The sequence below is a fragment of the Zea mays genome, chromosome 2, assembly GCF_902167145.1.
Source record: "Zea mays cultivar B73 chromosome 2, Zm-B73-REFERENCE-NAM-5.0, whole genome shotgun sequence".
Classification (NCBI taxonomy): Eukaryota; Viridiplantae; Streptophyta; class Magnoliopsida; order Poales; family Poaceae; genus Zea; species Zea mays.
In genome coordinates, this window is record NC_050097.1 from 4,116,596 (window position 1) to 4,143,977 (window position 27,382).

A 27,382-nucleotide genomic window follows, 5' to 3' on the forward strand; every position below is an offset into this window, starting at 1 on the left:
CAAAGAAGAGAAGACGTGAGACCCGGACGGCCCACAACGTCGAACGAATGAATCACAACAAAGACCCGACTTTCCCGCGCTGAAGCCCCCATGAAGCGCAGCATGCGAGGATAAGTCGGCAAGGGTTACGTAGGGATAAACTCAAAGAGGTTCACTATCTTTTAGCTACTTGTTGTTATCATATCACATGTACTGCTCCACGGTCGAGTATATAAGGCCTAGGGGGCACCCCTTCAGAACGATCGACTCTGTTCTACTTGGCCACCCACAAAAACTCTCTGCGCCCTCTACCCAGAGAATCCTCTTGTAACCACGCTCATATACTCACCAGGACGTAGGGTATTACGCACTTCTAAGCGGCCCGAACCTGTAAATCTTGTCCATTGTCCCTCGTGCGATCGGCACGAACCATTTTGCTACAGTCGTCGACACCGTCCTACTCCTAAAAACACCTTGAGGGGCAACCCCGGGTGTGCGGTCGGACCCAAAACACCGACAGGTGACATGGCTGCACACCGGACTGTCCGGTGCGCCCATCGACAGCAGCCTGTCCCAACAGTTGTTTGGTGGTTGAGGGCTATAAATACCCCCAACCACCACCACTCCAAGCATCCAAAATTCCTGAGCATCAATACAATAGCTCTAGCATTCACTCCTAGACACAATTCAAAAGATCAAAGCCTCTACAAGTCCCAAATTCAACCCAAACACTTAGTGACTTGTGAGAGAGAGATTTTGTATTCTTTTGAGTTCTTGCCTCTTGGATTGCCTTCTTCCTTTCTCATTTCTTTTCTCAAGTAATTTGTAATTGAAGCAAGAGACACCTAAGTGTGTGGTGGTCCTTGCGGGGTCTAAGTGACCCGGGAGATTAAGGAAAAGGCACACTCGGTCTAGGTGACCGTTTGAGAGAGGGAAAGGGTTGAAAGAGACCCGGTCTCTGTGACCATCTCAACGGGGACTAGGTTCTTTAGAACCGAACCTCGGTAAAACAAATCACCGTGTTCATCCGCTTTATTTCTTGGCTGATTTGTTTTCCCCTCTCTTTCAGACTCGAATTTGATTCTAACGTTAACCTCGGCTTGTAGTGTGTGCTTAAGTTTATAATTTTCAGATTCCGCCTATTCATCCCCCTCTAGGTGACTTTCACAAATCAAGCAAAAGACAGTAAAAAGTAGTGTTGGATTGCCTTCATGTTTGAGAGCACCTAGAGGGGGGGGGGGTGAATAGGTGATCCTGTAAAACTTAAGTTTATAGCCACAAAAACTTGTTAAGTGTTAGCACAATAAATGCCAAGTGGCTAGAAAGGAGTCTCAACAAAACACAATACCACAAGAGATCAATCACAGAGATGACACAGTGGTTTATCCCGTGGTTCGGCCAAGACCAACGCTTGCCTACTCCACGTTGTGGCGTCCCAACGGATGAGGGTTGCAATCAACCCCTCTCAAGCGGTCCAAAGACCCACTTGAATACCACGGTGTTTTGCTTGCTTTTTCTCAATCCCGTTTGCGAGGAATCTCCACAACTTGGAGCCTCTCGCCCTTACAATTGAAGTTCACAAAGAACACAGAGCAAAGGGGGAATGAGCAACGCACACAAGACTTCAAAAGATCAGAGCAACAACACGCACACAAGTCGCAACAAGAGCTCGCAACACAACTCAATGAGTCCACAACTCAACAAGAGCTCTAGATGCTATCACAATGAACCAAATGTGTGGAATCGATGTCTTGGTGCTTAGGAATGTTGTAGGAATGTTTCATCTACTCCTCCATGCGCCTAGGGGTCCCTTTTATAGCCCCAAGGCAGCTAGGAGCCGTTGAGAGCAATTCTGGAAGGCTGATCTTGCCTTCTGTCTTCGGGCGCACCGGACACTGTCCGGTGCCCGATTTCTTTCCTTAAACGGCGCAGCCGACCGTTGCAGATCTGGGAGCCGTTGGCGCACCGGACAGTCCGGTGCACACCGGACAGTCCGGTGCCCCCTTCCGACCGTTGGCTCGGCCACGTGTCGCGCGCAGATTCCGCGGCCGACCGTTGGCCCGGCCGACCGTTGGCTCACCGGACAGTCCGGTGCACACCGGACAGTCCGGTGCACACCGGACAGTCCGGTGAATTTTAGCCGTACACCGTCGGCAAATTCCCGAGAGTGGCCACTTCGCCCGAGGCAACCTGGCACACCGGACACTGTCCAGTGCACCACCGGACAGTCCGGTGCCCCAGACCGAAATAGCCTCTTGGCTATACACAGCCAACTCTTTTCTTCTCTTCTTCTTTCTGTTTCTCATACTTAGACAAGTTTATTAGTACACAAAACCAACGTACTGAGACTTAGAAACATACCTTTGCTCTTGATTTGCACTTTGTTCATCCATGGGCATAGATTCACATTTAAGCACTTGTGTTGGCACTCAATCACCAAAATACTTAGAAATGGCCCAAGGGCACATTTCCCTTTCAATCTCCCCCTTTTTGGTGATTTATGCCAACACAACATAAAGCAACTCGAACAAGTGCAATATCACTTCAAATAAAAACTCAAATTTATTTTGATTCAATTTGGCATATATGGATCATCCTTTGCCACCACTTGGTTTGTTTTTGAGAATCAAACTCAAAATCCTATCTCTAAGTCAAATCCACTTGTAGAGACATAAAGAGAGGTTTTCCAAAGAAAATTGATTCAAGATTCCAAAAACTCCCCCTTTTTCCCGTAATCAACATTTCTCCCCACAAGAGGCCAACTTTTGACAAAAGAGACAATGCAAGAGTTTTGACAAAACAAAAAGCTCTATTCTACTATTTTCAAAATCTCTCAAGTGGTAGCTGATCCATTTATCGCTTTGGCCTTTATTTTCTCCCCCTTTGGCATCAAGCACCAAAACGGGATCAATCTTGGCCCCTTAACCCCATTGCCTCACCAAAATCTTCAACTAAGGGCAAATAGGCAATAAGAGTTAAAAGATGAACTTGGAGAAATTACTCTTTTCATCGGAGTGCAGTGGAAGTCTTTCACGGTCCAAGTCCACCTTACCCTTTCAAACCTTCTTTGAGACTAAAACAATCAAACTCAACCAAATGGTTAGTCTCAAAGGGTCAAGTTGCAACACGTCTCCCCATAAACTGTGCATCACTTTGCAACGGACTTGTGAGGTCCAGGGAGTGTGTGTACAACTTGAGCACCATTATTAAGCAACAAAATGCATAAGGAATATGATCAAAGGCATAAACACATGTATGCTACAAATCAATCCAGGTTCCGCGAATCTAAGACATTTAGCTCACTACGCAACCTGCAAAAGGTCTTCTCATCTAGAGGCTTGGTAAAGATATCGGCTAGCTGGTTCTCGGTGCTAACATGAAACACTTCGATATCTCCCTTTTGCTGGTGGTCTCTCAAAAAGTGATGCCGGATGTCTATGTGCTTTGTGCGGCTGTGTTCAACAGGATTTTCCGCCATGTGGATAGCACTCTCATTATCACATAGGAGTGGGACTTTGCTCAGATTGTAGCCAAAGTCCCGGAGGGTTTGCCTCATCCAAAGTAGTTGCGCGCAACACTGTCCTGCGGCAACATACTCGGCCTCAGCGGTGGATAGGGCAACGGAGGTTTGTTTCTTAGAGTTCCACGATACCAGGGACCTTCCTAAGAATTGGCACGTCCCTGATGTACTCTTCCTATCGACCTTACATCCAGCATAGTCGGAATCTGAGTATCCAACCAAGTCAAAGGTAGACCCTTTTGGATACCAGAGCCCGAAGCAAGGCGTAGCAACCAAATATCTTAGAATTCGCTTCACCGCCACTAAGTGACACTCCTTAGGATCGGATTGAAATCTAGCACACATGCATACGCTAAGCATAATATCCGGTCTACTAGCACATAAATAAAGTAAAGACCCTATCATTGACCGGTATGCTTTTTGATCAACGGACTTACCTCCTTTGTTGAGGTCGGTGTGTCCGTCGGTCCCCATCGGAGTCTTTGCGGGCTTGGCGTCCTTCATCCCAAACCGCTTTAGCAGATCTTGCGTGTACTTCGTTTGGGAGATGAAGGTGCCGTCTTTGAGTTGCTTCACTTGGAACCCAAGGAAGTAGTTCAACTCGCCCATCATCGACATCTCGAATTTCTGCGTCATCACCCTGCTAAACTCTTCACAAGACTTTTGGTTAGTAGAACCAAATATTATGTCATCAACATAAATTTGGCACACAAACAAATCACCATCACATGTCTTAGTAAAAAGAGTTGGATCGGCTTTCCCAACCTTGAAAGCATTAACAATTAGAAAGTCTCTAAGGCATTCATACCATGCTCTTGGGGCTTGCTTAAGTCCATAGAGCGCCTTAGAGAGCTTACACACGTGGTCGGGGTACCGTTCATCTTCGAAGCCAGGGGGTTGCTCCATGTACACCTCCTCCTTGATCGGCCCGTTGAGGAAAGCGCTCTTCACATCCATTTGGTACAACCTGAAAGAATGGTGAGCGGCATATGCTGGCAAGATGCGAATTGACTCTAGCCTAGCCACAGGAGCAAACGTCTCCTCAAAGTCCAAACCCGCGACTTGGGCATAACCTTTTGCCACAAGTCGAGCCTTGTTCCTCATCACCACCCCGTGCTCGTCCTGTTTGTTGCGGAACACCCACTTGGTTCCCACAACATTTTGCTTGGGACGAGGCACCAGTGTCCAAACTTCATTGCGCTTGAAGTTGTTGAGTTCCTCCTGCATGGCTAACACCCAATCCGGATCTAGCAAGGCCTCTTCTACCCTGAAAGGCTCAATAGAAGAGACAAAGGAGTAATGCTCACAAAAATTAACTAATCGAGATCGAGTAGTTACTCCCTTGCTAATATCACCCAGAATTTGGTCGACGGGATGATCCCTTTGAATCATCGCTCGAACTTGGGTTGGAGGTGCCGGTTGCGCATCTTCCTCCATCACATGATCATCTTGTGCTCCCCCTTGATCACACGCCTCCTGTTGATGAACCTGTTCATCGTCTTGAGTTGGGGGTTGCACCATAGTTGAGGAAGAAGGTTGATCTTGCTCCAATTGTTCCTGTGGTCGCACATCACCAATCGCCATGGTGCGAATAGCGGCCGTTGGAACGTCTTCTTCATCTACATCATCAAGATCAACAACTTGCTCTCTTGGAGAGCCATTAGTCTCATCAAATACAACGTCGCTAGAGACTTCAACCAAACCCGATGATTTGTTGAAGACTCTATACGCCTTTGTATTTGAGTCATAACCTAACAAAAACCCTTCTACTACTTTGGGAGCAAATTTAGAATTTCTACCCTTCTTCACTAGAATGTAGCACTTGCTCCCAAATACACGAAAGTACGATACATTGGGTTTGTTACCAGTTAGAAGCTCATATGACGTCTTCTTGAGGAGGCGGTGAAGGTAGACCCTGTTGATGGCGTGGCAAGCCGTGTTCACGGCTTCCGACCAAAAACGCTCGGGGGTCTTGAATTCTCCAAGCATAGTCCTCGCCATGTCGATTAGCGTCCTGTTCTTCCTCTCTACCACACCATTTTGCTGTGGTGTGTAGGGAGCGGAGAACTCGTGCTTGATCCCTTCCTCCTCAAGGAACTCCTCCACTTGAAGGTTCTTGAATTCCGACCCGTTGTCGCTCCTTATCTTCTTCACCTTGAGTTCAAACTCATTTTGAGCTCTCCTGAGGAAGCGCTTGAGGGTCCCTTGGGTTTCAGACTTATCCTGCAAAAAGAACACCCAAGTGAAGCGGGAAAAGTCATCAACAATAACTAGACCATACTTACTTCCTCCTATGCTCAGATAGGCGACGGGTCCGAAGAGGTCCATGTGCAGCAGCTCCAGGGGTCTTGATGTGGTCATCACATTCTTGCTGTGATGTGCTCCTCCCACTTGTTTACCTGCTTGACAAGCTGCACAAGGTCTATCTTTTTCGAATTGCACGTTAGTTAAACCTATCACGTGTTCTCCCTTTAGAAGCTTGTGAAGGTTCTTCATCCCCACATGTGCTAAGCGGCGATGCCACAGCCAGCCCATGCTAGTCTTAGCTATTAAGCATGCATCTAGACCGGCCTCTTCTTTTGCAAAATCAACTAAATAAAGTTTGTCGTCTAATACACCCTTAAAAGGTAGTGAACCATCACTTCTTCTAAAGACAGACACATCTACATTTGTAAATAGACAGTTATATCCCATGTTGCATAATTGACTAACAGATAGCAAATTATACCCAAGAGACTCTACTAAAAACACATTAGATATGGAGTGCTCATTAGAAATTGCAATTTTACCTAACCCTTTTACCTTGCCTTGATTCCCATCACCGAATATAATTGAATCTTGGGAATCCTTATTCTTGACGTAGGAGGTGAACATCTTCTTCTCCCCCGTCATATGGTTTGTGCATCCGCTGTCGATAATCCAGCTTGAACCCCCGGATGCATAAACCTGCAAGGCAAATTTAGGCTTGGGACTTAGGTACCCAACTCTTGTTGGGTCCTACTAGGTTAGTCACAATTTCCTTAGGGACCCAAATGCAAGTTTTATCACCCTTGCATTTTGCCCCTAACTTCCTAGCAATTACCTTTCTATTCTTTCTACAAATTGCAAAGGAAGCATTCAAAGCATGATATATTGTAGAAGGTTCATTTAATTTCCTAGGAACATTAACAACATTTCTTCTAGGCATATTATGAACAGCATTTCTCCTACCAACATTTCTATCATGCACATAAGAAGAGCTAGAAGCAAACATGGCATGAGAATCAAAGGCATTATATGCATTACAACTCCTATAAGCATTTCTAGGTTGTCTTCTATCATAGTACATAAAGGCATGGTTCTTTTGCACACTACTAGTCATAGGGGCCTTCCCTTTCTTCTTGGCGGAGATGGGAGCCTTATGGCTTGTCAAGTTCTTGGCTTCCCTTTTGTAGCCAAGTCCATCCTTAATTGAGAGATGTCTACCAATCGTATAGGCATCCCTTGCAAATTTTAATTTATCAAATTCGCTTTTGCTAGTCTTAAGTTGGGCATTAAGACTAGCCACTTCATCATTCAATTTAGAAATTGAAACTAGGTGTTCACTATAAGCATCAACATTAAAATCTTTACACCTAGTGCAAACCATAACATGTTCTACACAAGAGTTAGATTTACTAGCCACTTCTAGTTTAGCATTTAAATCATTATTAACACCTTTTAAAGTAGCAATGGTTTCATGACAAGAAGATAATTCACTAGAAAGCACTTCATTTCTTTTAATTTCTAGAGCAAGAGAATTTTGTGCACTAACAAATTTATCATGCTCCTCATATAAAAGATCCTCTTGTTTTTCTAGTAATCTATTCTTATCATTCAAAGCATCAATCAACTCATTAATTTTATCTATCTTAGATCTATCTAAGCCCTTGAACAAGCATGAATAATCTATGTCATCATCATCACTAGACTCATTATCACTAGAAGAAGCATAAGTGGAGTCTTGAGTACTCACCTTCTTCTCCCTTGCCATAAGGCATGTGTGATGCTCGTTGGGGAAGAGGGATGACTTGTTGAAGGCAGTGGCGGCGAGTCCTTCATTGTCGGAGTCGGAGGAGGAGCAATCCGAATCCCACTCCTTGCCTAGATGTGCCTCGCCCTTTGCCTTCTTGTATGCCTTCTTCTTCTCCCTCTTGCTCCCTTGTTCCTGGTCACTTTCATTATCGGGACAGTTAGCAATAAAATGACCAAGCTTACCGCATTTGAAGCATGAGCGCTTCTCCTTTGTCTTGGTCTTGCTTGGCTGTCCCTTGCGACCTTTAAGCGCCGTCTTGAAGCGCTTAATGATGAGGGCCATCTCCTCATTATTTAGCCCGGCCGCCTCAACTTGCGCCACCTTGCTTGGTAGCGCCTCCTTGCTCCTTGTTGCCTTGAGAGCAATGGGTTGAGGCTCATGGATTGGACCATTTAATGCGTCGTCCACGTATCTCGCCTCCTTGATCATCATTCTCCCGCTTACAAACTTCCCTAGAACTTCTTCGGGCGACATCTTGGTGTACCTAGGATTTTCACGAATATTGTTCACCAAATGAGGATCAAGAACGGTAAAGGACCTTAGCATTAGGCGGACGACGTCGTGGTCCGTCCATCGCGTGCTTCCGTAGCTCCTTATTTTGTTGATAAGGGTCTTCAACCTGTTGTAAGTTTGGGTTGGCTCTTCTCCCCTTATCATTGTGAATCGTCCAAGCTCGCCTTCCACCAACTCCATTTTAGTGAGCATGGTGATGTCGTTCCCCTCGTGAGAGATTTTGAGGGTGTCCCATATCTGCTTGGCGTTGTCCAAGCCGCTCACCTTATTGTACTCTTCCCTGCACAAAGATGCTAATAGAACAATAGTAGCTTGTGCATTTCTATGGATTTGTTCATTTATAAGCATAGGGCTATCCGAGCTATCAAATTTCATTCCATTCTCTACAATCTCCCATATGCTTGGATGGAGAGAGAATAAGTGACTACGCATTTTGTGACTCCAAAATCTGTAGTCTTCCCCATCGAAGTGTGGGGGTTTGCCAAGAGGAATGGAAAGCAAATGCGAATTCGAACTATGTGGAATACGAGAATAATCAAATGAAAAGTTCGAATTGACCGTCTTCCTGTAGTCGTTGTCGTCGTCCTTTTGGGAAGAGGTAGACTCATCGCTATCGTCATAGTAGACGATCTCCTTGATGCGCCTTGTCTTCTTCTTCTTCCCGTCTTTGCGCTTGTGGCCCGAGCCCGAGTCATTGGACTTGTCATCCCTTGGCTCGTTGACGAAGGACTCCTTCTCCTTGTCGTTGATCACGATTCCCTTCCCCTTAGGATCCATCTCTTCGGGCGATTAGTCCCTTCTTGAAGAGAATGGCTCCGATACCAATTGAGAGCACCTAGAGGGGGGGTGAATAGGTGATCCTGTAAAACTTAAGCTTATAGCCACAAAAACTTGTTAAGTGTTAGCACAATAAATGCCAAGTGGCTAGAAAGGAGTCTCAACAAAACACAATACCACAAGAGATCAATCACAGGGATGACACAATGGTTTATCCCGTGGTTCGGCCAAGACCAACGCTTGCCTACTCCACGTTGTGGCGTCCCAACGGACGAGGGTTGCAATCAACCCCTCTCAAGCGGTCCATAGACCCACTTGAATACCACAGTGTTTTGCTTGCTTTTTCTCAATCCCGTTTGCGAGGAATCTCCACAACTTGGAGCCTCTCGCCCTTACAATTGAAGTTCACAAAGAACACAGAGCAAAGGGGGAATGAGCAACGCACACAAGACTTCAAAAGATCAGAGCAACAACACGCACACAAGTCGCAACAAGAGCTCGCAACACAACTCAATGAGTCCACAACTCAACAAGAGCTCTAGATGCTATCACAATGAACCAAATGCGTGGAATCGATGTCTTGGTGCTTAGGAATGTTGTAGGAATGTTTCATCTACTCCTTCATGCGCCTAGGGGTCCCTTTTATAGCCCCAAGGCAGCTAGGAGCCGTTGAGAGCAATTCTGGAAGGCTGATCTTGCCTTCTGTCTTCGGGCGCACCGGACACTGTCCGGTGCCCGATTTCTTTCCTTAAACGGCGCAGCCGACCGTTGCAGATCTGGGAGCCGTTGGCGCACCGGACAGTCCGGTGCACACCGGATAGTCCGGTGCCCCCTTCCGACCGTTGGCTCGGCCACGTGTCGCGCGCAGATTCCGCGGCCGACCGTTGGCCCGGCCGACCGTTGGCTCACCGGACAGTCCGGTGCACACCGGACAGTCCGGTGAATTTTAGTCGTACGCCGTCGGCAAATCCCCGAGAGTGGCCACTTCGCCCGAGGCAACCTGGCACACCGGACACTGTCCGGTGCACCACCGGACAGTCCGGTGCCCCAGACCGAAACAGCCTCTTGGCTATACACAGCCAACTCTTTTCTTCTCTTCTTCTTTCTGTTTCTCATACTTAGACAAGTTTATTAGTACACAAAACCAACGTACTGAGACTTAGAAACATACCTTTGCTCTTGATTTGCACTTTGTTCATCCATGGGCATAGATTCACATTTAAGCACTTGTGTTGGCACTCAATCACCAAAATACTTAGAAATGGCCCAAGGGCACATTTCCCTTTCAATGTTTTATATCAATAGATATAAATTCAAAGAAAAATAAATGAATTCAGTTCGTTTTGGCGGCTCTTGCTTCCTTTCGCGAACATGAATTTTCCCATGAATCCACCACTGCCTTGTTAGTCGTGAACCCGCAAGCCTCTTGATTCATCTGATTTGGCCATGAAGCCGTCGTCGCCTCTTGACCGCAATGTGTTCGGCTTCATTCTTGCACACTTCTTGGTCGAAAATCATATGAAGCACCATTGCTTCCTTTCACCATGTAGTACCTTTGCAGTTTCATTAGTTGAGACATTCATGTTCGTTTTGGCGGCTCTTGCTTCTTGTCCATCCCCACACTTCCACGAACAAGAACCACAATTTCACACTCTGACCATGATAGCATTGTGTTCGATCAATTATGCTTCATCTGATGAACTGATTCATAATTGCCTTGTCAAGACACAATTGACATATCATGGGATATGCAACATAATCGTCTTCCTATTCAGCGTACTTTTATATATATTTAACTTGGCCACCCTGTTTTGCAAAGGTTATTGAAAGGGAAATGTGCCCTTGGGTCATTTCTAAGTATTTTGGTGATTAAGTGCCAACACAAGTGCTTAAATGTGAATTTATGCTCATGGATGAACAAAGTGCAAATCAAGAGTAAAGGTATGTTTCTAAGCCTTAGTACATTGGTTTTGTGTACTAATAAATTTGTCTAAGTGTTAGAAACAGAAAGAAGAAGAAAAGAGAAGAGGTGAAAAAGGCTTGGCTGTGTACAGCCAAGACTCAGCTCAGTCTGGCACACCGGACTGTCCGGTGGGGCACCGGACAGTGTCCGGTGCGCCAGGCTCTCGGAAATTCGCCGACGGCGTACGGCTAAAATTCACCGGACTGTCCGGTGTGCACCGGACTGTCCGGTGAGCCAACGGTCGGCCGCGGAATCTGCGCGCGACACGTGGCCGGGCCAACGGTCGGAAGGGGGCACCGGACTGTCCGGTGTGCACCGGACATGTCCGGTGCGCCAACAGCTCCCAGATCTGCAACGGTCGGCAGTGCTCTTTTAGGAAGGAAATCGGGCACCGGACAGTGTCCGGTGTGCACCGGACTGTCCGGTGCACCCGACGACAGAAGGCAAGATTGGCCTCCCAGATTTGCTCTCAACGGCTCCTAGCTGCCTTGGGGCTATAAAAGGGACCCCTAGGCGCATGGAGGAGAACACCAAGCAACCTTAGAGCATTCTTGATCATCCACACTCAGTCTTTGCGCATTTGTTTGTCATTCTCAGTGATTCGAGCTCCGTTCTAGTGAGAACTTTGAGATAGTCTTTTGAGCTCGATTCTTGGCCGTGTGTGTGCGCATTTTGCTGTGGATTTGTGTGTGTTGCTTCCCTCCCTTACTCCGTACTTCTTAGTGAAATTCAATTGTAAGGGCGAGAGACTCCAAGTTGTGGAGATTCCTCGCAAACGGGAAAAGATCAAAGTAAAGAAGAACACAATGGTATTCAAGTTGATCATTGGATCACTTGAGAGGAGTTGAGTGCAACTCTCGTCCGTTGGGACGCCACAACGTGGAGTAGGCAAGTTTTGTACTTGGCCGAACCACGGGATAACCACCGTGCCATCTCTGTGTTTGATTTCTTGTGGTTATTGTGTTTTGACTCCTCTCTAGCCACTTGGCAATTACTGTGCTAACAATTAACCAAGTTTTTGTGGCTTAAGTTTTCAAGTGTCACAGGATCACATATTCACCCCCCTCTAGGTGCTCTCAATTGGTATCAAAGTCGTTCTCTTCACAAAGGGACTAACCGCCCGAAGAGATGGATCCTAAAGGGAAGGGAATCGTGATCAACGACAAGGAGAAGGAGTCCTTCGTCAACGAGCCAAGGGATGACAAGTCCAACGACTCGGGCTCGGGCCACAGACGCAAAGATGGGAAGAAGAAGAAGACAAGACGCATCAAGGAGATCGTCTACTACGACAGCGATGAGTCTACTTCCTCCCAAAAGGACGACGACCACAACGAATACGAGAGAAAGAAACCGGTCAATTCAAACTTTTCTTTTGATTACTCTCGTATTCCTCAAAGTACTAATGCTCATTTATTATCTATTCCACTTGGTAAACCTCCTCATTTTGATGGAGAGGACTACGGATTTTGGAGTCACAAAATGCGTAGTCACTTGTTCTCTCTCCATCCTAGCATATGGGAGATTGTAGAAAGTGGAATGCACTTTGATAGTACGGATAGTCCCATGTTTATTAATGAACAGATTCATAAAAATGCACAAGCTACTACTGTGTTGCTAGCCTCCTTGTGCAGGGACGAGTACCATAAGGTGAGCGGCTTGGACAATGCCAAGCAGATCTGGGACACCCTCAAGATCTCTCATGAGGGGAATGATGTCACCTTGCTCACCAAGATGGAGTTGGTGGAGGGCGAGCTTGGACGGTTCGCAATGATAAGGGGCGAGGAGCCAACTCAAACATACAACCGGCTCAAGACCCTTATCAACAAAATAAGGAGCTACGGAAGCACGCGATGGACGGATCACGACGTCGTCCGCCTAATGCTAAGGTCCTTTACCGTTCTTGATCCTCATTTGGTGAACAATATTCGTGAAAATCCTAGGTACACCAAGATGTCGCCCGAAGAAGTTCTGGGGAAGTTCGTAAGCGGGCGAATGATGATCAAGGAGGCAAGATATGTGGACGACGCGTTGAACGGTCCTATTCATGAGCCTCAACCCATTGCTCTCAAGGCAACGAGGAGCAAGGAGGCGCTACCGAGCAAGGTGGCGCAAGTTGAGGCGGCCGGGCTAAATAATGAGGAGATGACCCTCATCATTAAGCGCTTCAAGACGGCGCTTAAAGGTCGCAAGGGACAACCAAGCAAGACCAAGACAAAGGAGAAGCGCTCGTGCTTCAAATGTGGTAAGATTGGTCATTTTATTGCTAACTGTCCCGATAATGAAAGTGACCAGGAAAAGGGGAACAAAAGGGAGAAGAAGAAGCATTACAAGAAGGCCAAGGGCGAGGCACATATCGGAAAGGAGTGGGATTCGGATTGCTCCTCCTCCGACTCCGACAATGAAGGACTCGCCGCCACCGCCTTCAATAAGTCATCCCTCTTCCCCAACGAGCGTCACACTTGCCTCATGGCAAGGGAGAAGAAAGTAAGCACTCATGATACTAGTACTTATGCTTCTTCAAGTGAGGATGAGTCTAGTGATGATGATGAGATAGATTACTCATGCTTATTCAAGGGATTAGATAGATCTAAAATTAATAAGATTAATGAGTTGATTGATGCTTTGAATGACAAGAATAGATTACTAGAAAAACAAGAGGATCTTTTATATGAGGAGCATGATAAATTTGTTAGTGCACAAAATTCTCTTGCTCTAGAAATTAAAAGGAATGAAATGCTCTCTAGTGAATTATCTACTTGTCATGAATCCATCTCTAAATTAAAAAGTGTTAATGATGATTTGAATGCTAAGTTAGAAATAGCTAGTAAATCAACATCTTGTGTAGAAATTGTTGAAACTTGCAATAGGTGTAAAGATTTTGACATTGATGCTTGTAGTGAACACCTAGTTTCAATTTCCAAACTTAATGATGAATTGGCTAGTCTTAATGCTCAACTTAAGACTAGCAAGAGTAATTTTGATAAGCTAAAATTTGCAAGGGATGCCTACACAATTGGTAGACACCCCTCAATTAAGGATGGACTTGGCTACAAGAAGGAAGCCAAGAACTTGACAAGCCATAAGGCTCCCATCTCCGCCATGGAGAAAGGGAAGGCCCCTATGGCTAGTAGTGTGCAAAAGAACCATGCCTTTATGTACCATGATAGGAGACAATCTAGAAATGCTTATAGGAGATGTAACACATATGATGCTTTTGATTCTCATGACATGTTTGCTTCTAGTTCTTCTTATGTGCATGATAGAAATGTTGGTAGGAGAAATGTTGTTCATAATATGCCTAGGAGAAATGTTGTTAATGTTCCAAGGAAAGTAATGAATGAACCCTCTACAATTTATCATGCTTTAAATGCTTCCTTTGCTATTTGTAGAAAGGATAGGAAAATAGTTGCTAGGAAGTTAGGGGCAAAATGCAAGGGAGACAAAACTTGCATTTGGGTCCCTAAGGATATTTGCACTAACCTTGTAGGACCCAACATGAGTTGGGTACCTAAGACCCAAGCCTAAATTTGCCTTGCAGGTTTATGCATCCGGGGGTTCAAGCTGGATTATCGACAGCGGATGCACAAACCATATGACGGGGGAGAAGAAGATGTTCACCTCCTACGTCAAGAATAAGGATTCCCAAGATTCAATTATATTCGGTGATGGGAATCAAGGCAAGGTAAAAGGGTTAGGTAAAATTGCAATTTCTAATGAGCACTCTATCTCCAATGTGTTTTTAGTTGAGTCTCTTGGATATAATTTGCTATCAGTTAGTCAATTATGCAATATGGGATATAACTGTCTATTTACAAATGTAGATGTGTCTGTTTTTAGAAGAAGTGATGGTTCACTAGCTTTTAAGGGTGTATTAGACGGCAAACTTTATTTAGTTGATTTTGCAAAAGAAGAGGCCGGTCTAGATGCATGCTTAATAGCTAAGACTAGCATGGGCTGGCTGTGGCATCGCCGCTTAGCACATGTGGGGATGAAGAACCTTCACAAGCTTCTAAAGGGAGAACACGTGATAGGTTTGACTAACGTGCAATTCGAAAAAGATAGACCTTGTGCAGCTTGTCAAGCAGGTAAACAAGTGGGAGGAGCACATCACAGCAAGAATGTGATGACCACCTCAAGACCTCTGGAGCTGCTGCATATGGACCTTTTCGGACCCGTCGCCTATCTAAGCATAGGAGGAAGTAAGTATGGTTTAGTTATTGTTGATGACTTTTCCCGCTTCACTTGGATGTTCTTTTTGCAGGATAAGTCTGAAACCCAAGGGACCCTCAAGCGCTTCCTCAGGAGAGCTCAAAATGAGTTTGAGCTCAAGGTGAAGAAGATAAGGAGCGACAACGGGTCCGAGTTCAAGAACCTTCAAGTGGAGGAGTTCCTTGAGGAGGAAGGGATCAAGCACGAGTTCTCCGCTCCCTACACACCACAGCAAAATGGTGTGGTAGAGAGGAAGAACAGGACGCTAATCGATATGGCAAGGACGATGCTTGGAGAATTCAAGACCCCCGAGCGTTTTTGGTCGGAAGCCGTGAACACGGCTTGCCACGCCATCAACAGGGTCTACCTTCATCGCCTCCTCAAGAAGACTTCGTATGAGCTACTAACCGGTAACAAACCCAATGTATCTTACTTTCGTGTATTTGGGAGCAGGTGCTACATTCTAGTGAAGAAGGGTAGAAATTCTAAATTTGCTCCCAAAGCTGTAGAAGGGTTTTTGTTAGGTTATGACTCAAATACAAAGGCGTATAGAGTCTTCAACAAATCATCGGGTTTGGTTGAAGTCTCTAGCGACGTTGTATTTGATGAGACTAATGGCTCTCCAAGAGAGCAAGTTGTTGATTGTGATGATGTAGATGAAGAAGATGTTCCGACGGCCGCTATACGAACCATGGCGATTGGAGAAGTGCGGCCACAGGAACAAGATGAACAAGATCAACCTTCTTCCTCAACAACGGTGCATCCCCCAACTCAAGACGATGAACAGGTTCATCAAAAGGAGGCGTGTGATCAAGGGGGAGCACAAGATGATCACGTGATGGAGGAAGAAGCGCAACCGGCACCTCCAACCCAAGTTCGAGCGGTGATTCAAAGGGATCATCCCGTCGACCAAATTTTGGGTGACATTAGCAAGGGAGTAACTACTCGATCTCGATTAGTTAATTTTTGTGAGCATTACTCTTTTGTCTCTTCTATTGAGCCTTTCAGGGTAGAGGAGGCCTTGCTAGATCCGGATTGGGTATTGGCCATGCAGGAGGAACTCAACAACTTCAAGCGCAATGAAGTTTGGACACTGGTGCCTCGTCCCAAGCAAAATGTTGTGGGAACCAAGTGGGTGTTCCGCAACAAACAGGACGAGCACGGGGTGGTGACGAGGAATAAGGCTCGACTTGTGGCAAAAGGTTATGCCCAAGTCGCAGGTTTGGACTTTGAGGAGACATTTGCTCCTGTGGCTAGGCTAGAATCAATTCGTATCTTGCTAGCATATGTCGCTCACCATTCTTTCAGGTTGTACCAAATGGATGTGAAGAGCGCTTTCCTCAATGGGCCAATCAAGGAGGAGGTGTACGTGGAGCAACCCCCTGGCTTCGAGGATGAACGGTACCCCGACCACGTGTGTAAGCTCTCTAAGGCGCTCTATGGACTTAAGCAAGCCCCAAGAGCATGGTATGAATGCCTTAGAGACTTTTTAATTGCTAATGCTTTCAAGGTTGGGAAAGCCGATCCAACTCTTTTTACAAAGACATGTGATGGTGATTTGTTTGTGTGCCAAATTTATGTCGATGACATAATATTTGGTTCTACTAACCAAAAGTCTTGTGAAGAGTTTAGCAGGGTAATGACGCAGAAATTCGAGATGTCGATGATGGGCGAGTTGAACTACTTCCTTGGGTTTCAAGTGAAGCAACTCAAGGACGGCACCTTCATCTCCCAAACAAAGTACACGCAAGACTTGCTGAAGCGGTTTGGGATGAAGGACGCCAAGCCCGCAAAGACTCCGATGGGGACCGACGGACACACCGACCTCAACAAAGGAGGTAAGTCCGTTGATCAAAAAGCATACCGGTCAATGATAGGGTCTTTACTTTATTTATGTGCTAGTAGACCGGATATTATGCTTAGCGTATGCATGTGTGCTAGATTTCAATCCGATCCTAAGGAGTGTCACTTAGTGGCCGTGAAGCGAATTCTTAGATATTTGGTTGCTACGCCTTGCTTCGGGCTCTGGTATCCAAAGGGGTCTACCTTTGACTTGGTTGGATACTCAGATTCCGACTATGCTGGATGTAAGGTCGATAGAAATAGTACATCAGGGACGTGCCAATTCTTAGGAAGGTCCCTGGTGTCGTGGAACTCTAAGAAACAAACTTCCGTTGCCCTATCCACCGCTGAGGCCGAGTATGTTGCCGCAGGACAGTGTTGCGCGCAACTACTTTGGATGAGGCAAACCCTCCGAGACTTTGGCTACAATCTGAGCAAAGTCTCACTCCTATGTGATAATGAGAGTGCTATCCGCATGGCGGAAAATCCTGTTGAACACAGCCGCACAAAGCACATTGACATCCGACATCACTTTTTGAGAGACCACCAGCAAAAGGGAGATATCGAAGTGTTTCATGTTAGCACCGAGAACCAGCTAGCCGATATCTTTACCAAGCCTCTAGATGAGAAGACCTTTTGCAGGTTGCGTAGTGAGCTAAATGTCTTAGATTCGCGGAACTTGGATTGAATTGTAGCATACATGTGTTTATGCCTTTGATCATGTTCATTCTGCATTTTGTTGCTTATTGTGGTGCTCAAGTTGTACAAACATTCCCCGGTCCTCACAAGTCCTTGTGTAAGTGATGCACATATTTAGGGGGAGTTCTACTACAACTTGACCCTTTGAGACTAACCATATGCTTGAGTTTGGTTGTTTTAGCCTCAAAGGAGGATTGAAAGGAAAAGGTGGACTTGGACCATACAAGACTTCCACTGCACTCTGATGAAAAGAGTAACTTTTCCAAGTTCATCTTTTAACTCTTATTGCCTATTTGCTCTTAATTGAAGATTTTGGTGAGGCAATGGGGTTAAAGGGCCAAGATTGATCCCGTTTTGGTGCTTGATGCCAAAGGGGGAGAAAATAAAGGCCAAAGCGATAAATGGATCAGCTACCACTTGAGAAACCTTGAAAATAATAGAATAGAGTTTTTGGTTTGTTTGTCAAAACTCTTGCATTGTCTCTTTTGTCAAAAGTTGGCCTCTTGTGGGGAGAAGTGTTGATTATGGGAAATAGGGGGAGTTTTTGAAATCTTTGATCAATCTCTTTTGGAATGACTCTCTTTATGCTTCAACATGTGTGTTTGACTTAGAGATAGAGATTTGAGTTTGATTTGCAAAAACAAACCAAGTGGTGGCGAAGGATGATCCATATAAGCCAAAATTGAATCAAAATAAATTTGAGTTTTATTTGAAGTGATTTTGCACTTGTTCTAGTTGCTTTATGTTGTGTTGGCATAAATCACCAAAAAGGGGGAGATTGAAAGGGAAATGTGCCCTTGAGTCATTTCTAAGTATTTTGGTGATTAAGTGCAACCACAAGTGCTTAAATGTGAATTTATGCTCATGGATGAACAAAGTGCAAATCAAGAGTAAAGGTATGTTTCTAAGCCTTAGTACATTGGTTTTGTGTACTAATAAATTTGTCTAAGTGTTAGAAACAGAAAGAAGAAGAAAAGAGAAGAGGTGAAAAAGGCTTGGCTGTGTACAGCCAAGACTCAGCTCAGTCTGGCACACCTGACTGTCCGGTGGGGCACCGGACAGTGTCCGGTGCGCCAGGCTCTCGGAAATTCACCGACGGCGTACGGCTAAAATTCACCGGACTGTCCGGTGTGCACCGGACTGTCCGGTGAGCCAACGGTCGGTCGGGCCAACGGTCGGCCGCGGAATCTGCGCGCGACACGTGGCCGGGCCAACGGTCGGAAGGGGGCACCGGACTGTCCGGTGTGCACCGGACATGTCCGGTGCGCCAACGGCTCCCAGATCTGCAACGGTCGGCAGTGCTCTTTTAGGAAGGAAATCGGGCACCGGACAGTGTCCGGTGTGCACCGGACTGTCCGGTGCACCCGACGACAGAAGGCAAGATTGGCCTCCCAGATTTGCTCTCAACGGCTCCTAGCTGCCTTGGGGCTATAAAAGGGACCCCTAGGCGCATGGAGGAGAACACCAAGCAACCTTAGAGCATTCTTGATCATCCACACTCAGTCTTTGCGCATTTGTTTGTCATTCTCAGTGATTCGAGCTCCGTTCTAGTGAGAACTTTGAGATAGTCTTTTGAGCTCGATTCTTGGCCGTGTGTGTGCGCATTTTGCTGTGGATTTGTGTGTGTTGCTTCCCTCCCTTACTCCGTACTTCTTAGTGAAATTCAATTGTAAGGGCGAGAGACTCCAAGTTGTGGAGATTCCTCGCAAACGGGAAAAGATCAAAGTAAAGAAGAACACAGTGGTATTCAAGTTGATCATTGGATCACTTGAGAGGAGTTGAGTGCAACTCTCGTCCGTTGGGACGCCACAACGTGGAGTAGGCAAGTTTTGTACTTGGCCGAACCACGGGATAACCACCGTGCCATCTCTGTGTTTGATTTCTTGTGGTTATTGTGTTTTGACTCCTCTCTAGCCACTTGGCAATTACTGTGCTAACAATTAACCAAGTTTTTGTGGCTTAAGTTTTCAAGTGTCACAGGATCACCTATTCACCCCCCTCTAGGTGCTCTCAGTTATGCTTGCTAAAGTTAGAATATCAAGTTATAATTATTTCGAGCTGTGCGACGTTAAGTAAAATATGGGTTAACAAGAGATTTGCATTTGCTTCATGAAAGATGTTATACACATCCTGTAAAAAAAGAAAAAATAAGACTACAAACCACCACATAATTATCCACCAAATAGCATACAACACAAATTGCTCCTCTTAGTTTCAAAATTAAGGGTACGACCAAAGTGGTATATGCAATTTTTTCGTGCACTGTAGTCCGAGCTTTTTAACTCCTATTGTAAATAGAGAAGTGATTTACTCCTAACCCCTACCTGAATTAGTTAGCATTTAGATGGCTTCACTGCTTGGAAGGGGCGGACCCATAACAAGATGAGAGTCGGTGTATACTTGTAAAAATAGGCACCAAAATTCTAGAGTAGGGACATCTAAACAACGCTGAGCAGGAGACTTCACCGTAAAAAATTAGGATAAATGAGCGGAGGCCTAGGCCCTCACTTGGACCTTTGTAGGTCCGCCCCTGTTTAGGACTGATTCTCTTTGGAGACACTGAAGGTGGATCTCTCCCAAATAGCCCCTTACATTTTCTAATGCCCCAAGGCTCCACACTTTTGTTCGATTTTTTTCTCACATATTCATATTATCTGTGTACACATTATTTTGATGGAAAGTATGTATCCCATAAATGTAAATATGTAATAAACTAAGACTAAGAGCCTGTTTGGAACTACCCAGTTTTTAAGAAACTGGTTTATAGAAATTGAGGTGGTTTCAAATATGTCAGTTCATGCTTCAGTTTGTAGAAATTGGATTTTCAGTTTCTTAAAACCAAGAAGCTGACCTTTTCTAGCTAAAAAATAAAACTGATTTTTTTAAAAAAATTGGATTGTTCTAAACAGGACCTAAGTTTTTTATAGAGCTAGACATGCTATTAGAGAAGGCAACGACTAATATACAAGCACATACTAGGTGCAAGCGTCCAAACAGACTTTTTTGTCCATTAGATTTAAATTCAATGGCAGATAAAATTATGGTTTGTTAGGGTTTTTTTTATAAAGCTACAATAGATGATGGTGGAAGGGTTTAAGTGCTAAATATGACATACCGTTGGATTTAGATCAAACAGAGTAAAATATCTAATCGCATGCTTACATCTAGTATCTGCTTGCATATTAGACGTTGTCGTTAGGAAATGCACATGCAATGATAATAAGGCGTCACTCAGCAAGATCTCGTAATAAGGCATCACTCAGCAAGATCTCGGGCATCCGCAAGAGGATTTCAGTGGGTGAACATGCTACTCAAGCGGTTCGGTCTACTATTATAATGTTTTTTTATTTATCTTTGTATATTGATCATCATAGCGAATCAGTATACACTCATTGCTTTGTGTTTACAGATCATTCGTCTCATGTGCAGAAATAATATTGAACTGATGTTTATTCACTCGAGGATAAATAACTTCTTCGGTATCAAAATATTAGTCGTCTTAGCCTTTGAATATCATGTCTATAGTCAAATAAATGGCATTGAATCTAGACATATATAAAACATATATATTAAGTATTGTATGAATTTATTAAAATGTTAAAACGACTAGTATTTTAAAATGGAGACAACAAGTGCAATACACCGGGTAACACAATGCTCTCTTTTCTCATTTTTTCCACCAAGTTTTTTTTGGAGCTTTGATGATGGATAAGTAGTTGCGGTATTCGCCATGGGGAGTTTGAGAAACCATAAGGGCAAGTTTAGAAGCAATGGAAGAAAAACCCTGGAAGGGAAAACCTACCACAAATAATTAAATGACTTATTCAAATGTCAGCCATGGCATTCCTCTAGCTGTGAAAAGACACAGATTCGAGAGAGATTTGAATTTCCAAACTAGCTCTAAGACTGTCTCCAACAGGTAGTGTAAAATAGGAGACAAGAGACTGTAAATGACATTGTTTGTAAAGTGAAGTTTGAAATATTGGATGAGATAAAGGATCTGCTGAAGATAACATAAAGGGATTTTATGGGTTAATACTGAAACTACCCCTGAGGGTATTATAATCTATATAAAAGCAACTATACTCCATCATAATAAAGATACGAGAAATAGTTCCCTATCTGTGTGGTGTGTTTCTCTATGTGCTTGGTTACTCATTTTGAGAGAGTTGGAAGTCCAAATCAATGATCTATGATGAGTATGTTATTCATCAAGACTATGCCACTCGCTCTATCCATAAACTTCATCTTTTTATTGTCTTCTGATGTCTACCACGATGATACGTAATAAATATAAATGGACTATCTGTATAAAATAATTCTAGTAGAGATGGTGCTTTGCTTTGGCGCGTGGATTAGCTTTTTTTCCGTGCGAGATAAGACTGGGATGGGCCGATATGGGCCCATTTATGGTCCACTTCGGGCGCTGCATGGAACGCGGCCAATTGGTGCCCGCTCACTCGAACGGTCGACACGCGGCGATATGACTGATTGGTTCTCGGCCGCGAACGGCCCACGCGAAGTGCATAAGCACAGGGCTGGCCCGGCCCGCGCTAGACCTCAAGTCCTCAAGGCAGGCGCATAGTTCTGTTTCAACCTCACAGCGTCGTGACGTCGTCCTCTGCTTCGCAAGCGCCCGAGCCGCGCGCCGCCGAACCCGCCGCCTCCTCCAGCCTCCGGGCACATCGGAGCACGCCAGCCAATCGCACCCCGACACGGCGGCACCGGAGGAACCCCTCCTTCTTGGTCGTAGCCTCCGTGGCCTCCCTCCCCTCACCCCTTCCGGTGTTGGATTGAGGGTGGAGCGGAGATCCGCCACGGCTTGATTGATCCCTGGTTAGTAAGGAACCCTAGCTTGCTTGGGTGGATTCTTCTGAGCGCGAATTCGATCCGGCGATGTGTTTTAAATGCTCTTTCCATTCTAATCAAAATATTACATTGCCAGCATCAGTTAGTAGGGGATTTTTCTGCTGCTAGTTCAGCGCTTATCTAATCCATATATCATTTGCCTGATCAGGCTCGTCCTCCTACGCAGGATCGATACACCATATAATTTGGGATTCTAAGGTCCCGGTGCAGCTTCTTCTCGCAGAAGTTTACGCCCTATGCCCCTCGCTAAGCCCACCCCTGTGATTCCGCCGTGACGCGTCATCCACGGGAGAAACGCCATGATGTCGAGGTCAGATTATTCGGCTCTTATTATCCTAATATAGAGTTTTGACGTTCTATATTTCTATGCTAGTTAGTGTGATGCCCTGGTGCAGTTTGCCCAATGCTGAAGTGTAAATTGCCCTCCTGTGACTCCCAGGTTTGCCCACTTGGGGAAGAGCAGAAAACTTGCTGAAACCCTTTTGGTTGCCTCAAAGCCCAATACTGCTGGTGGCCAAAACATTGCTTCAAGCTTTGCATTCGGCTTGGGTTATTCCAGCAGGGCCTTTTTGCACGGGAAGGTTCATAATGGTCCAAACACCTCCTACATGCTGGGAAGAGCAAATGATAGCTTACATTGGAGCACTGGTGTGAGGAAATTCTCAATTCTTTCATCTTGTAGCCAGAATGCATTTCAGAGTCAGCTTGCTTGGAAGCGACTTGTAGCACTGGGTTCTCGTGCACCAAAAGCATCTCCAATTTTTAGTAAGGTTGCTTGTGCCATTGGCTTGGCTGTGAGTAGGTCTAATATAGCCCCTTACCTTGTCGCTTTTATTGCGGGAGAGGTAATGCTAGCTCAGAAGACATCTGCAGATGGAGAATACTACCCAATACGTGAGAGAGCTCAGGATGGCCGTATTTACGTTACCTCTCTAATATATTCGGCAGTAGAATTGGTTATTATAATCTTCAGATCAATATATTTGGCATTGCTGTTCACTCCAAGTATACTGATGGCCCCATTTGCAGAGACTCTTGGCAGTAAGTATAGGAAAACATGGCTTCGACTTGTCCATCGTACTTTGGAGCTTGCAGGTCCTGCGTTTATCAAATGGGGCCAATGGGCTGCAACACGCCCTGATCTGTTTCCAAGTGACCTTTGTACTGAATTGTCAAAGCTGCACACAAAAGCACCAGCTCACAGCTTTACCTATACTAAGAAAACTGTTGAGAAAGCTTTTGGTCGAAAGCTATCAGACATTTTTGAAAATTTTGAAGAGGACCCTGTTGCATCTGGAAGTGTTGCTCAAGTGCATCGGGCTGTTCTACGATTCCGGTATCCTAATCGGCAGACAAAGCGTGTAACTGTTGCAGTAAAAGTAAGGCATCCTGGTGTAGGGGACTCAATAAGAAGAGATTTCAATATCATCAATGCCGTAGCAAAAATATCTAGATATATCCCCACGCTGAATTGGTTGCGCCTAGATGAGAGTGTACAACAGTTTGCTGTCTTCATGATGTCTCAAGTTGACCTTGCAAGGGAAGCTGCTCATCTGAGCCGGTTTATCTACAACTTCCGAAGGTGGAAGGATGTATCTTTCCCAAGACCTCTCTATCCACTTGTTCATCCTGCTGTTTTAGTTGAGACTTACGAGCATGGGGAGAGTGTTTCACACTATGTTGATGACCTTGAAGGACATGATCGAATTAAAAGTGCTCTGGCCCATATTGGTACTCACGCGCTCTTGAAAATGCTACTGGTAATGTATTTTTAGAATAAACATCCTCATTCATGATTACCATTTGAACAACTGAAGAAATTAGTACCATGCAAAATCTGGATTATATGCTGTAAATATCGTAGAGTCTTCAATATTTTATTTATGCATCAAAATGGTACTTTTTGCTGCTTTGTACTGGAAAATAATTGCTATAAGATATTACCATATTACTAGTTCTGGACTAAAGATTGTGAGCCTGCCGATAAAGTTTCTGTTGCAAACATACCTGTTGCAGGCTTTGCAGCATAGTTATTCATAGGTACTAATTTAAGTGCTTGTATTTGAAGATAACATAACATTTTTCGTCATTTTGTGTTCTTTACTTCTTTTACAGGTTGATAATTTCGTCCATGCAGATATGCACCCAGGAAATATTTTAGTTCGTGTTGCACAACCAAAGAACTCAAATAACACCCTTAAAAAGTCAAGGCCACATGTAGTCTTCCTGGATGTAGGAATGACTGCTGAACTTTCAAGTAATGACCGTGTGAATTTACTTGAGTTCTTCAAGGCTGTTGCTCGCCGAGATGGTCGTACAGCTGCAGAAAGTACTCTAAAGTTGTCAAAACAACAGAATTGTCCAAATCCAAAAGCTTTTATTGAGGTAATTTATCGCTACCTTACAACTAGTCTTTTCGTTGGTTATAGAAGCTTGGATTTTATTGGCGAGACTTCTCTCCCTCTTTCCATGATAAAGAAGGCTATGCTACAGTAATAGGTGCCCTGTAGCATTTACCTTCATTTTCACAAAATGTATCTGCATAATATTGATTGCCAGCAGAAACCGGAGATGTCAATTTTTTTCTTGAGTACTCAATTTTTTTGAATTTATAGGTTGCTGAGACTTGGTTTAGGGTTAGGAGAGTGCCAATTTTGGTGCTCGCTCTGTTTTGTTACATGTTTATTTTTGGATAATACTGCTGTTCTCAATGTAACTCCAATTTATCCACACTCAATCTCTTTAATTAATGCTACGAAAGAGGTTCAGCGGTCAGAGTCATTTAATGGGCGAACATTTGGTCCAATCTCATTAGCTGTATTGTATATTTGCCCATTTGGTGTCTCCTTGATCTGTTCCTGCAATGGGATTGGTCTCATTACAAAAGAGTATTATCAAAGGTGGTGTTATAAAGACTGAGGTTCTAGGATAATAATAAAAATTTGAAGCTGATTCATTGATTTCTGATGCTGTGTGGACACGTGGTACTGTCTGATCCATGCATATTCAGCCTGGTATGTGGCCTTATTCTGCCACAGAAATTATACTAATAGTCTGTCAGTAAAATATCATATTTAGATGGCCAAATTTGATGGTAAAAGATGACACCCTAGATGCACTACAACGCACCAGAACTCAATGTTAGATTTTTGTGCAACCTCATCAGTGGTCTCTTCTCTTTTAATGAACATGGCAATTGCAAATGATAGCTGTGTTAATTTATTTTTATCAGTGTGATTATTGAGAATTCATAACTTTATTTATGCTACAGGAAGTTGAACGATCATTCTCTTTTTGGGGCACTGCTGAAGGTGATGCTATCCACCCAGCTGAGTGTATGCACCAACTGCTTGAGCAAGTTCGATGTCATAAAGTGAATATCGATGGCAATGTTTGTACTGTCATGGTGACTACATTAGTTCTTGAGGTATAACTTACATCACTTGTTTTTACTTCACCAAAGTTTACTCTCATATTACTCTTTTTGATTGGATAGTGTTATAGGCTCTACATTGTTTTTAAAATTTTGACTCACACATGTTGCTCCTCCTGTAGTTCTTTTGTTTGTCTAATTTCCATCTAAGATAATGCGTTCATTTGTAAGCAGATGGGATTCCACAGTGGCTATATAAACTGCTTTATGTAATTGGCTATTTGTGTATTACAAATTTGTCTCTTTAATTGCAATAATACCTTTCGTAGGCATTCCTTTTTTTTCCATTTGTGGTTCTTCAATTCTTTTCAATTTTATTACAGGGCTGGCAACGTAAGTTGGATCCAGATTATAATGTTATGAAGACTCTGCAAACTTTACTTTTTAAGGAAGATTGGGCGAAGTCTCTTCAATACACTATCCAAGGGCTCATGGCGCCTTAGGGTCGTCCGCAATCCTTTCTAAAGTTTTGATCTGGTTTGTGTTCGACTGGAGGATCCTCTTCTCTCACCATCACGTCTGGCTTCTTTTCTACGTTATTTCACGTTTCGTTTCTCTGTACCTGTCCTGGCGTTGTGCTGCTAAAGCAGCCTTGATGATAAAGTAATAACTGCAGTAAAAATTTTCAGAAGCTACCAGAGTACTATGCTGCTCAGCTCTGGGCTGTCTTCTTATATGTTCTTGATGAAGGGCCAAAGAATTAGGTCCTTTTCCCCCCCCTCCTACCAACACTTTTGACAATAGCTCTTAGATGATGTAGCAAAAGGCGTTCTGTTCTGATGATCTTTTTTGTAACTGGAGAGATTGTATCCGTGGACTGGAGAGTTGCTTATGTACAGACAGAGATACTGTTAATCTCGAAGGAATCCACTTGTCAACTGACAATTATTCCCAGGAAAAGGCTCCCAGTTTTTTCTTGTTTTACATGTATTAGCAATGCTGAATGTCTGAAATTTGAATGATTTTGCTGGTAGGGAGGTATATTGAACAACATTGTGGTTACCCTTATATGTTTGTAGCGTTTTATAGGTCATAAATTAACTTGGAACATGAAGCGTGCTCTCGTCAATGCTCTTCCCTTCACAGCGACGCTTCTGCCTATTCAAGTGTAGACTAGTAGATATCAATCAGGTCGGGGCTGGACGGAATGGAACCGTACGTGACACACCACCTGCTGCGGTTGTGCACCGCCGCCGCTTCTGCGTCAAGCAAGCAACCATGCTGGTGCGTGCGTGCCTGACACACGAACACGGGAAACCAACCACTCATCGCTCCCTGGCTGGCTTGACCAAGCTGTCCGTCCTCGGCGAGCTGGCCATGCAGTGCACGCATATATATGTCAACCCTATCCGTCATGGCGAGGCGGCAGGCCACGGCCACACCATGCCTACTAGGAGCCGGAACATGCCACGAGTTCCATGTAGCTCTCCTGGGCTGTTCCCCTCGCTGGGCGCGCCTGACCAGGCGTTCCGTCATCATGGCATGGGATTTGCATGCAGGCGAGCGAGGAGTATCCAGCCAGGC

General features: G+C 44.6%; 1 protein-coding gene across 2 annotated transcripts; it reads left to right on the plus strand.

Annotated features, from left to right (window-relative positions):
- Nucleotides 1-22,113: 22,113 nt before the first annotated feature.
- On the plus strand, nucleotides 22,114-26,814 carry LOC100285244 (protein kinase-like). Of its 2 annotated transcripts, none has more exons than NM_001413657.1 (6): nucleotides 22,114-22,392; nucleotides 22,574-22,735; nucleotides 22,865-24,185; nucleotides 24,541-24,810; nucleotides 25,697-25,852; nucleotides 26,182-26,814. In NM_001413657.1, exons 2-6 carry the CDS (start codon nucleotides 22,725-22,727, stop codon nucleotides 26,299-26,301), a joined length of 1,878 nt encoding a protein of 625 aa, NP_001400586.1. In that variant the 5' UTR covers nucleotides 22,114-22,392; nucleotides 22,574-22,724; the 3' UTR covers nucleotides 26,302-26,814. The 2 variants fall into 2 exon arrangements, with proteins under 2 accessions (NP_001400586.1, NP_001151610.2); NM_001158138.2 differs by having other exon boundaries at nucleotides 22,592-22,735.
- The last annotated feature ends 568 nt before the right edge of the window (nucleotides 26,815-27,382 follow it).

Bases quoted from the DNA above. Each gene is read 5' to 3' on its own strand.
- LOC100285244 (NM_001413657.1), top strand. The intron at 24,811-25,696 runs GTAATTTATCGC...TTTATGCTACAG, and splicing joins ATCCAAAAGCTTTTATTGAG to GAAGTTGAACGATCATTCTC. The intron at 25,853-26,181 runs GTATAACTTACA...ATTTTATTACAG, and splicing joins TGACTACATTAGTTCTTGAG to GGCTGGCAACGTAAGTTGGA.